This window comes from Marmota marmota, unplaced genomic scaffold, assembly GCF_001458135.2.
Source record: "Marmota marmota marmota unplaced genomic scaffold, marMar, whole genome shotgun sequence".
Lineage (NCBI taxonomy): Eukaryota > Metazoa > Chordata > Mammalia > Rodentia > Sciuridae > Marmota > Marmota marmota.
The window spans coordinates 27,942,975-27,955,075 of NW_026000229.1; the positions used below are offsets into that span (position 1 = coordinate 27,942,975).

General features: G+C 38.2%; 1 protein-coding gene across 2 annotated transcripts in view; it reads left to right on the forward strand.

Moving 5' to 3' along the window:
- Positions 1–370: 370 nt before the first annotated feature.
- The window catches only part of Leo1 (LEO1 homolog, Paf1/RNA polymerase II complex component), a 30,009-nt gene continuing 18,278 nt past the window's right edge, over positions 371–12,101 (forward strand). For both annotated transcript variants that reach the window (XM_015480650.2, XM_048793825.1), the window contains exons 1-2: positions 371–523; positions 8,752–9,507. In XM_015480650.2, the coding sequence (XP_015336136.1) occupies positions 466–523; positions 8,752–9,507 (814 nt within the window). In that variant the 5' untranslated portion in view covers positions 371–465. The remainder of the gene's footprint in view (positions 524–8,751; positions 9,508–12,101) is intronic.

A 12,101-nucleotide genomic window follows, 5' to 3' on the forward strand; every position in this document is an offset into this window, starting at 1 on the left:
CGAGCAACATATATTTTTTAAATGAATATTTAAATATTTTTGCTTTAATTACTATAGTAAATATCAATAGCTATAATCCACATAGCAAAAAAGTCTCTGGAAACCTCCAATTTTTAAGAGGGTAGAAAAGTTCTGAGACCAACGACATTTGAGAGCCCCTGGTAAGAATGGAAGCCAGGGCTTCAGGCCTGCTCAAGTAGTAGGTTTAACCCAGACGGAGGCCCTTCTCCCGAGAGCCCCAAATTTCACCCACTGTCCCCGCGCGGAACAAGAATCCCCGCCTACAGGCACAGATATTGACGAAAGGGCGGAGCTTGCCTACTGAGAGGACGCGAAAACTAGGTCACAGTAGGAAAGAAGTCCTTTAATCAAATCTTTGCGACACTGTCGCGTTTCTTTGGTTCCGTGTCGTAAAGAGAGGCGCGGAGTCGCCCCCAGCTGAGGCAGCAGTGGAGGTGCGCGGCAATGGCGGATATGGAGGATCTCTTCGGGAGCGACGCTGAAAGCGAAGCCGAGCGTAAAGGTGGGATCGGCTGGGCTTCGGAGGAGGGGTGAGCGGTGGGAGCCCGTCGGCCGTCCGGTTCCGGTCTGCGGAGGCTCCGGCGCCGCCAGCATGAAGGCGCTTCCTCCACTCCTGCCTCAGCGCCCCCTGCACTCCTGGCGGTGCCATCCTCTCCCGGCGGGCGGGGATGGAGAGACAAACGCCGAGTCTGCGCCTCCAGGTTCTGGTGACTTAGGATCATGCGGTGCCTGGGGAGTACCGGGGGCTCGGGGCAGTGATGGAGGCTCGGGCGAGCCTGCGCAGCCCAGGGAAGAACTTTAGGGTCTTGCTCTGTCCTGCCTTGCACAGGCCAGCGAGAAAGGGTTGTTTGTGAATGAATGTAAATGAGATGCTTAAGATTACGGGTTTGAGGTAAACGAGTTTACCGAGGGACTCAAACTGTCCTCTGGAGTGAAACCAGAGCTTGGTGTGTTGGGGAGCACGAGATGTCTGGATGAGGGGTCTGGGAAGGGGACCAGGATGGAGCTACGCGTTAGGCGTTATGCACGGGAAGTAGGGTATCTTTGGAGAATGTGTAGAAACGGCAGAATTTCCTTAGTCTGTGATATTAGTTTTTGGGGAGCATATTGGGTCTGTTTGGAGAGGAGTGATGAAAGATTTGCTGATGAAACGAATGAATGGATGTGTGTTTATGGTGGATGGAAGTTTTTTGCCACGGAAATGGTGGGAATTTGGGTTTGAAAGATGAATAGAAAGAATTTGAAGTGAAAAAGGGCCCAAGACCAAGTTCAGAATTCTTGCAATCCTCCATGCTCCAAGTAGTGTACCTACATGTATTTCTTTCTTAGCTAAGTGCATTGTTTTGTCCCCCTCCCAACACACTTGTTTATTTTCTTCAAGTTCACTTATACTTAATTTTATAAAGTGTAGTGAAGGGAGCACTAGGTGGAGGTACATAAAACTGAATTCTAGCGTGAGGGCACTACCCAGACAGTTATCCAGGAGATCCTAGTTAGGAAATATGGAAGAATAGAGCCCGTATACTAACTCTTGTTTCATTACTTTCACCTTCGTTTTTTCTTATCTACATTCCTTCAAGGCACAGTTCTATGTGAGCTCTCTCATGACTTACACGAAGTTGTTTATTGATCTATATCATATTCCAGTTACTTTACTGAGTGCTGGGGATTAAAATATAGTCTCCCCCTTAGTTTACATTACTACTTAGTGCATATTTGATAAATAATTGGATGGGTAGAAGCAATCGTTTAATAAGATGTACCCTGCAATTTTCCGTTGCAAACTCATTGTAAAAGGAAGTGATGTGTAAAGATGGTTGGTTCCCTGGGTTTCATGGTTTTCTTTTTTCTTCTTTTATTTATTTATTTATTTATTTCTGTAGTGGGGCTCCAACCTAGGGCCTCATGCATGGTAGGCAAGAATTTTACCACTGAGCTACATTTCCAGCCCTGGATTTCATATTTTTTTTAATTAAAAAAGTTTTAACCTTCTTCTAAGTCCATTGCAGCTTTTTTCTATCTTACTATTATATACATGGATTCTCTAGGATTTACTTCCAAATCTGGTGTGCTGTCCTTGAAGATTGCTGTTGGTCCTGAAGATAGTGTGACTGTAACAGGGTAATTGCTCTGATGCCTAGCATATTTCATTTCTATGAGAAATGAGAGTTCTATGGGCTATGAGAGTTGTGGGAAATTACTACATCTGACAAGTTTCTCATGATAACAATTGGTAGAATTCCTATCTAGACCCAATGTGTTTCTTGTGTAAATGTGCCAGGTCTTTCTTTATTCTTTCAACAGTGTTTTGTAATTTTTCTTGTGTAGATCCTGCTCTTTCTGAACTAAATTTATTACGTTTTTTGTTTGTTTGGTGGTAGTATTAGGGATTGAACCCAGAGCACTCTACCATTGAGCTAGATACCTAACCTTTTATATTTTTATTTTGAGACTGGGTTTAAGTTGCTGAGGTTGGCCTCAAACTTAAGGATCCTCCTGCCTCAGCCTTCTGAGTTGCTGGGATTACAGGCATGCACCTGTAATGCCTGACTTATTTTTTTTCTTTTGAATACTATTACAAGTGTAATTGTTCTCTTAATTTTATTTTAGATTGTTTGTTGCTGGTGTATAGAAATACAAGTGATTTTGATATGTTGATTTTTCATCCTGCACCCATACTGAATGTATTAGTTTTAACAGTTCTTTGGTGGATTTTTAGGATTTTCTACATAAAAGATCATGTCCTCTGTTAATACTTCTTTCCAGTTTGGATATCTTTTGTTTCTTTTTTTTAACCTAATTGCCCTTACTAGTATTTTTTGCACAGCTAAGAGTGGTGAAAGTAGAAATTATTGTTTTGTTCCTGACCTTAGGAGAAAGCATTTAGGTTTTCATCATTACTGTGGTTTTAGCTGTGGGATTTTTGTAGATGCTCTTTATCAGGTTGAGAAAGTTCCCTTCTATATTTGTCGAGTGGCTTTATAATGAAAGTGTGTTCAATTTTATCAGATTTTTTTTTTGCATCACTTAAAGTGCAGACAAAAAATTTAAAAAAAAACCACAATTTTTTTTCTTCATTTTTGATATAAGGTTCCACTTTAATTGATTTTTAGATGTTGAACCACCCTTGTGATGCTAAAATATATCCCACTTAGTTACGGTGTATGTGCTGTTGGATTTGATTTGCTAGTATTTTAAAATTAATTTTAGCACTAGTATTCTTAAGGGATATTTGTTTGTAGTTTTCTTAATGATGTCTTAGTTTTCTCATCAGGAATAAGTTAAAAAGTGTTCCCTCCACTTCAGTTTTTTGGCAGAATTGAGAAAGATAGGTGTTAGTTCTTCTTTAAGCCTTTGATAGAATTTGCCAGTAAAGCCATCTGGTCCTGGGCTTTTCTTTGTTGGAAGATTTCCTATTACTGATTCAAACTACTTGTTATAGGTCTATTCAGATTTTCTATTTCATCTTGAATCATTTGTAATAGTTTCTGTGCGTTGGGGAATTAATCTATTTCATTTAAGTTTTCTAGTTTGATGGCATATAATTGTTTATAGAACTCTTGTATAGTCATTATTTTTGTAAGGTCCTCATTTTTATTCTTTACTTTAGTAATTTGAGTCTTCTGCCTTTTTTCCTTGTCAGTCTGGCTAAAGGTTTGCCAATTTTGTTGGTGTTTTCAAAGAATGAACTTTTTTTTTTAAAATAATTTTTTATTTATTTTTATTGTTTAATTTTCGGCAGACACAACATCTTTGTGTGTATGTGATGCTGAGGATCGAACCCAGGGCGCACGCATACCAGGCGAGCACGCTACCGCTTGAGCCACGTCCCCAGCCCAAAGAATGAACTTTTTAATCTCATTGATTTTTCATTGATTTCTTTTCATTGTGTTTCTATTCTCTATTTCATTTATCTCTTTGCTAGTCTTTATTATTTCTTTCCTTCTACTTGTTTTGGGTTTAGTTTCATTTTTCTGAATCCTAAGGTTGTTGATTTGAGAGTTTTCCTTTCTAATGTAGATATTTACAGCTGTAAATTTTCCTTAGAGTACTGCCTTTTCTGTATCACTTATGTGTTGTTAATGCTGTGTTTTAATTTTCATTCATCTCATATATTTTCTAATTTCCCTTGTGATTTCTTCCTTAGTTTTCAGTTTTTCTAAAGTATGTTGTTAATTTCTATGTATTGTGAATTTTTCTTATTTCTTTCAGTTACTGATTTTTAATTGCCTTCCATTGTAATCAGGGAATAGAGTTCAGTCTTTAAAAATTCACTAAGCCAGGCGCAGTGGCACATACTTGTAATCCTAGTGAGGCAGGAGGATTGAAAGTTCAAGGCCAGCCTTGGCAACTTTGACCATCTTAAAATAAAATAAAAGACTAGGGATGTAGCTCAGTGGCAAATCACCCTGGGTTCAATCTCCAGTAACAAAACAAAAACTACAAACACAGTTTACTGAGAAACAAAACAAAACAAACTTATTGAGACTTGTTTTGTGTCCTAACATAGTCTGTCCTGGAAAATGTTCTATATGAAGTTGGGAAAAATGTATATTCTGCCTTTATTGGGTGGAGTGTGCTTTTGATGCCTAGTAAGTCTAGTTGGTTCATAGTGTTGTTCAAGTCCTCTCCTCTGTTTCTTTATTGACCTTTCATCTAATTGTTCTATCCATTATTGAAAGGATACTGAAGTCTTCCCAACTATTATGTCTATCAATCTACCCGTGTCCCCTTAATTCTGTCAGTTTTTAGGTTATATGTAATTGTTACATCTTCATGATAGATTGACCCTTTTATCATTTTGTAACACACTTTTTGTCTTTTGTAACAATTTCTGCTTTAAAATCCATTTTGTCTAATGTTAGTATAGCAGTCACAGCTCTCTTTTGGTTACTATTTTGTGGGATCTTTTTCCACTCATTCACTTTTAACTATGTGAGTGTTTAGTTCAAAAGTGAGTCTCTTGTAGATAATGTGTGTGTGTGTGTATGTGTGTGTGTGTGTGTGTGTGTAAGCGCACGTGTGTATTTGGATCACTTTCAATCCATTCTAATTTCAGTTTTTTAATTGGAAAGTTTAATCCATTTGCATTTAAAGAAATAATTATTGATGGACTTCTGCCATTTTGCTTCCCTTGTTCTACTAGGGATTGAACCCAGAGATGCTCTACCACTAGGCTACATCCCCAGCCCTTTTTAAAAATTTTTAAAAACTTGAGACAGGTCTCACCATGTTTCCCTGATTGGCCTCCAGCTTGCCTAAGTTTCCCAAATCACTGGGGTTACAGGTGTGCACCACCACACCTGGCCAGATTCTAAATTTTTGTTAATCTGAGAATGTCTTCATTTTTTCGGTTTGTTTTTATTTAGGACAAATGCACATAATAAAATTAGTCATTTAAGGTGAACAATTCAGTTATATTTTGAACATTTATAATGCTGTATAATCACCACCTCTTCTAGTTCAAAAATAGAGCCTCATGTCTAGTAAGTACTTAACTCCTCATTTGCTCCTTCCCGTAACCCCTGTCACCCTCTACTTGCTTTTGTATCTATTTTTATTTTTTCTGAAAATTTCATTTAGTGGAATCACATAATGTGAACTTTTGTGTTTGCCCTCTTCCACCTAGCATACTGTTTTTGAAGCACTGTAGTATATATCAGTACTTCATTTCTTTTTTGTTTTTAATTGTTTGAGATGTGGGGATTGAACCCAGGTCCTTGAGCATCCTAGGCAAATGCTGTACCACTGAGCTATGCTCCTGGGCACCTCCATTCCTTTTTTTTGGAGGGGGGTGTTACCATGGATTGAACTCAGGGTCACTCGACCACTGAGTCACATCCCTGGCCCCGTTTTATGTATTTTATTTAGAGACAGAGTCTCACTGAGTTGCTTAGCACTTTGCTTTTGCTGAGGCTGGCTTTGAACTCCCGATCCTCCTGCTTCAGCCTCAGCCTCTCAGGCTGCTGGGATTACAGGCGTGAGCCACCGCACCTGGCTCCATTTCTTTTCAATGACTGAACAATATTCCATTCTACATATATATCCCAAATTTGTTAAAGCGGTCGTTTGTTAATGGACATTGGGTTGTTTATACCTTTTGGTCATTTGAATAGTGCTATCCTGGACATTCACATATAAGCATTTGTTTGAGTGTCTGTTTTCAATTCTTTTGAGTAGGAGTAGAATTGTGGGGTTATAAGGTAATTCTTTGCTTGGCTCTGAGGAATGGCCAACTTGTTTTCGATAGTGGTTAAACTTTTTTTTTAAATTTTTTTATTGTAATTTGTTATATATGACAGCAGAATGTATTACAATTCACATTACACATGTAGAGCACAATTTTTCATATCTTTGGTCGTATACAAAGTATATTCACACCATTTGTGTCTTCATACATGTACTTTGGATAATGATGGTCCATCTCATTCCACCATCATTTCTAACCCCATGCCCCCTCCCTTCCCCTCTCACCCCTTTGCCCTTCTAGAGTTCTTCTGTTCCTCCCATACTCCCCCTCCCTACCCCACTATGAATCAGCCTCCTTATGTCAAAGAAAACATTTGGCATTTGTTTTTGGGGAGCTTGGCTAACTTCACTTATCTACTGAAGGGCGTCTAGGTTGTTTCTGCAATTTAGCTATTGTGAATTGTGCTGCTATAAACATTGTGTCCCTGTAGTATGCTGTTTTTAAGTCCTTTGGGTATGGACTGAGGAGTGAGATAGCTGGGTCAAATGGTGGTTCCATTCCCAGTTTTCCAAGTAATCTCCATTCTGCTTTCCATATTGGCTGTACCAATTTGCAGTCCCACCAGCAATGTATTTTTTTAGTTGTAGTTGGATACAGTACCTTTATTTTATTTATTTATTTTTATGTGGTGCTGAGGATTGAACCCAGGGCCCCGCATGTGCTAGGTGAGTGCTCCACTGCTGAACCACAACCCCACCCTCACCCCCATTTTTTTAAATTGGAATGGTATTGGAGGATTGTACCAGGGCTAGAGCATGCTAGGCAACTGCTCAGCCACTGATCTATGTACCCAATCCGTGACTGAACCATTTTACATTATCCCTAGCAATATACAATTGTTCCATCTATTGTTGTCCTTATCAATACTTTTTATGTCAGCACTTGGAATATGTCATTCAATGGATGCCTTTTGGCTTTCATAATTTTAGCTGTTATCCTTACTAGGGATCTCTTGTGTAGGATAGTTTACTTCTCTTTTGATGCTTTTGAAATCCTTTGTCTTTGGCAGTTTGATAACTATATGGCTAGGTATGGATCTGTTTAGTTTATCCTACTTGGAAATGTAGATTAAATTAGGGAAATTTTCAGCCATCATTTCTTCAAATATCCTCTCTACCTCCTTCTCCTTTATCCTTGGGATTCCTTTATTTGCATGTTCTTGTACTTTGTGTCCTTGTATAATTTTTTTTTTTCTACAAGTCTTTTAGGCTTTGTTTTTTTCTGATTCTTAGGCTGGATAATCTGAAATGCCTACAATTTTCTTACTGCTTGAACCTCTCTAGTGACTTTTTCATTTTAATTATTGTACTTTTCAGCTCCAGAATTTCAGTTTAGTTATTTTTCATAGTTATCTCTATTAATATTCTGTTTCGTAATACATCATTTTCATATCTGTTCTTCAGGGAAATTTTTTATTTCAGGGACAGTTTCTAACCTTTGTCCTATGTATGGGCCATTCTTTGTTTCTTTGTATGTCTTATTATTTTGATTGATAACTGGTATTTCATATATTAAAATATGACAACTCAAGCAATCATTCTCCCTCCTCCCTGGGATTTGTTGTTGCTGTTTGTTGTAGCAGTAGTTGTTCATTTATTTAGTGGTTCTTTTCATCTAATTTTGTAAAATCTGTACATTTTGATGGACATTGCCACTGAAGTTTCTGTTCCTTAGTGGTCAGTAGTGTTTGGATAGGAATTTTCTTAAATGCCTAAGACCCACCAAAAACCTCCTGTTTTTTTGGAGATTGGCTCTATGTATGTGTTGGGGGCATGCTTTCAATATTTAAAGGTGCTTTCAACCAGGCAGTTTACAATCTTGCCCTTTCCCTGCTTGTGCAGAGCCTGAAGAGGGTGAGAGCTTAGCATAGCTTCTCAGTTCTTTCTTCATCATGCAAATAGCCCTTTCCTCTCAAGGTTTTTTTATTATTCTACTGTTTGTTCCAGCTGCTATCCATTGACCCAGGCTGAGGCAACTAGGACATTTGCCTATTAATGCTTTGGTCAAACTCCAGGTAGCTGTGTCAACACTGGGAGAGTTTCAAGTTAAGTGAGATAAAGGCGACTTTTTGAGCCAGTTCTTCAGGGAGCCATCAGAGGGGTCAAAACTAACAATTTCAATTCTTTGTGAATGAGGTCCATTCTCTTTCCTCCAGTAGTGGCACCTGTACCAGAAATGTGGGCTGTTATCTTCAAGGCAGAGTTGAGCTAGGGAACAGGACCAGGTAAGCTAAAATACCAAGAGTTCTTTTTCTTACCAAGATTTAGCTAATTTTTTTTTTTAAACTAAGCATTCCCCAGGTTCCTGCAACTTTTAGTTAGTCTCCAGACTACTGAGAAAGTTGATTCTAACAGTTTTTTGCCAATTTCTTTCTGGCTGTTATGTTGGAATGAACTTTTGGGGTTCCTTACTCTGCCCTTTTTGGTTGATGTTACCTTATATTTTTATAACCCTTATGTTACCTTATGTTTATATCGTAGATTCTGATTCTGGATCTGACTCAGATTCTGATCAAGAGAATGCTGCTTCTGGCAGTAATGCCTCTGGAAGTGAAAGTGATCAAGATGAAAGAGGTGATTCAGGTCAACCAAATAATAAGGAACTGTTTGGAGATGACAGTGAGGATGAAGGAGCTTCTCATCACAGTGGCAGTGATAATCACTCTGAAAGGTCAGACAATAGATCAGAAGCCTCTGAGCGTTCTGACCATGAGGACAATGACCCTTCAGATGTAGATCAGCACAGTGGATCAGAAGCCCATAATGATGATGAAGATGAAGGTCATAGATCAGATGGAGGGAGCCATCACTCAGAAGCTGAAGGTTCGGAAAAAGCACATTCAGATGATGAAAAATGGGACAGAGAAGACAAAAGTGACCAGTCAGATGATGAAAAGATACAAAATTCTGATGATGAGGAGAGAGCACAAGGTTCTGACGAAGATAAACTGCAAAACTCTGATGATGATGAGAAAATGCAGAACACAGATGATGAGGAGAGGCCTCAGCTTTCTGATGATGAGAGACCGCAGCTATCTGAGGAGGAAAAGGCTAATTCTGATGATGAGCGGCCAGCAGCTTCTGATAATGATGATGAGAAACAGAATTCTGATGATGATGAACGACCACAGATGTCCGATGAGGAGAAAATGCAAAATTCTGATGATGAAAGGCCACAGGCCTCAGATGAAGACCGTAGGCATTCAGATGATGAAGAGGAACAGGACCATAAATCAGGTGATACACTTATGAAAACCAAAATGACTTACTAGAACCTTGCAGATATAGCAGTGGCCTATTCTCTTTCATTTCCATCATTACTCTTTTTTTCTTTCTGTCCCTCCATTTTGACATTTTCTCATTCTATGAAATTTGCTTCTTTTAGGTCTTCCTGTTTATTCTATCTCTTCCCCTTTTCATTGGTGATAGATCAGAAGTTAAAAAAAAAAAAAAGAAAAGAGACAGTAGTCTCAGAGAGATGTATAGTACTAGAGGAACTAGATAATTAATTGAATTGGAGCCATTTCCATGGGTTACTAAAAAGCTCATCTCATGTGAGACAAGATTTTTCTGGGGGAAAGACTAAATACTGTTGAAATATCCCTGTAAGTTAGTTGTGCTGAAATAAGGGCACTGATCCAACTTAGCTTTTTCAGATCCAAAATTTGATAAACTAGAGGTGATCAGACTCCAAGGAATTCACTCAAATTTGCGAGAAACTAATTATAAAAATTGAATTGCAAAATTATTTGTTTCACTGAGCATAGTATTTCCCTAGGGGCAAATCTACAGCAGATGCCAAATTATACTAATCAGGAGTTTGCCTGGGGACCATAATGTGTAGAAAATGCAAACATGACTGATGAGCTTAACAGATAGTTGAGCTGTTGCCTGTTTGGCCCATGCATTCCTACCCTATGAAGCTTGGGGTCATGACACTCATTCCCTAAATACTACAGGAAACAGACTAACTTTAGCTTCTGGATCTCCCTTTTATGATTATTATTTAGACTGTTCTGCTGAAGTTAAGACATCTTCATCTGGAATATATAAAAAAAATAGAGATCATGTTTCTTTTATATAAAAGTTACCTTAATTAGGTTGAAGTCTTTCTGAAGTAATATTTGGATTGCTTCATTTTTGTAGGTGGTCAATTATATTAATTACATTTTCATCCCATCTTCTGTTTTTATTTTTTATTATTTTTTTTAGTTGTAGATGAACACAATACCTTTATTTTATTTATAATTTATTTTTGTGTGGTGCTGAGGATTGAACCCAGTGCTGCATGCATGCTAGGCGAGCAGTCTACCTCTGAGCCACAACCCCAGTCCTTGATCCCATTTTTTTTTTTTAATATTTATTTTTTAGGTGTAGATGGACACAACAGAATGCCTTTATTTTTATGTGCTGCTGAGGATTGAACCCGGGTCTCGCCTGTGCTAGGCGAACGCTCTACCGCTGAGCCACAATCCCAGCCCTCCCATCTTCTTAGAGAGTTTAAATATGGCAGTATCTTTCTCCCTGGACCACATACCTCATTAATATTCAAAACCACATTTTCAGAGCTGGGACAGTAACTCCTTGATAGAGCGCTTGCCTAGCATGTGTGTGGTACTAGATTCAATTCTCAGTACCACATAAAAATAAATTAATTAAATAAAGTTATTGTGTCCATCAACAACTAAAAAAGAAAAAGAAAAAAGAAACACACATATTTTTGCATTATTAGGAGAGAAAGCAAAATACTTCCAGAGATGGATATAGGTCTGTGTAGAATATCAGACTGCCTTATATTAATACTTTTCTCTCTTTCCTTCCTTCCTTCCTTCCTTCCTTCCTTCCTTCCTTCCGTCCGTGCTGGGGATTGAACCCAGGGCCTTGTGCATGTGAGGCAAGCACTATACTGACTTGAGATATCCCCAGACCCCTTATATTAATACTTAATAACTAGTTCAGATTAGGTAGATTATTTGTATTGTTATCAGAATCTTTTAAGACTCATACAGTACATCCTTCATACTAGCAAAGTAAGTCAAGATTGGGGACATGTAGAAGAGAATACAGCTACTTATTTTGTTTAACTCTTGGTAGTTCTGTATTAGTTTAGGGATTTTCATGAATTTTTTAGGTAAACAATTGTACCAGAACTAGAAATAGTGATATATTTTTTCCCCCTTTCTAGTAATTTTACATTGCTTTTCTTCTATAATGAATCATAAATTTTTATTTTTTGAGACAGGGTTCCAGTAAATTGCTGAGGCTGGCAAGTTGATTTTTCATTTGTTCATTTTATTATATATATACACTCAAATACTTTTTTTTTTTCCGATGCTAAGGATCAAATCCAGGGTCTTGCTCATGCTAGGCAAATGCTCAGCACTAAGATATACCTCCAGCCCTTTTTTCAGTCTGTGTATACAGTTTTATTAGTGTTAACTAACACGTTGTATAGATTTCTGTGGCCACCACCAGTCAGGATACAGAATAGTTCTATTACCCTAAAAAACTTCCTCATGCTATCCCTTTTGTTCTCATATCCTCTCACTCTTAACCTCTGGCACCTGCTGATCTGTTCTTTCACTATATTTTTGTCTCAGAGAAAGCTGTATAAATAGAATCAGACAGTGAGTTTGTAACCTTTTTATATTAGCTTCTTTCACTAAAATGCATTTGAGATTTAGCCAAATTGTTAAGTATATCAATATTTCTTTCTTCTTCTTCTTCTTCGTTTTTTTTTTTTTTGGCTGGGGGGGCGTGGTGGTATATTCTTAGTGCTGAGCATTTTTGTCCAGGAGACGGAGTGGTCGGCGTCTCTCAAGGCACACAGG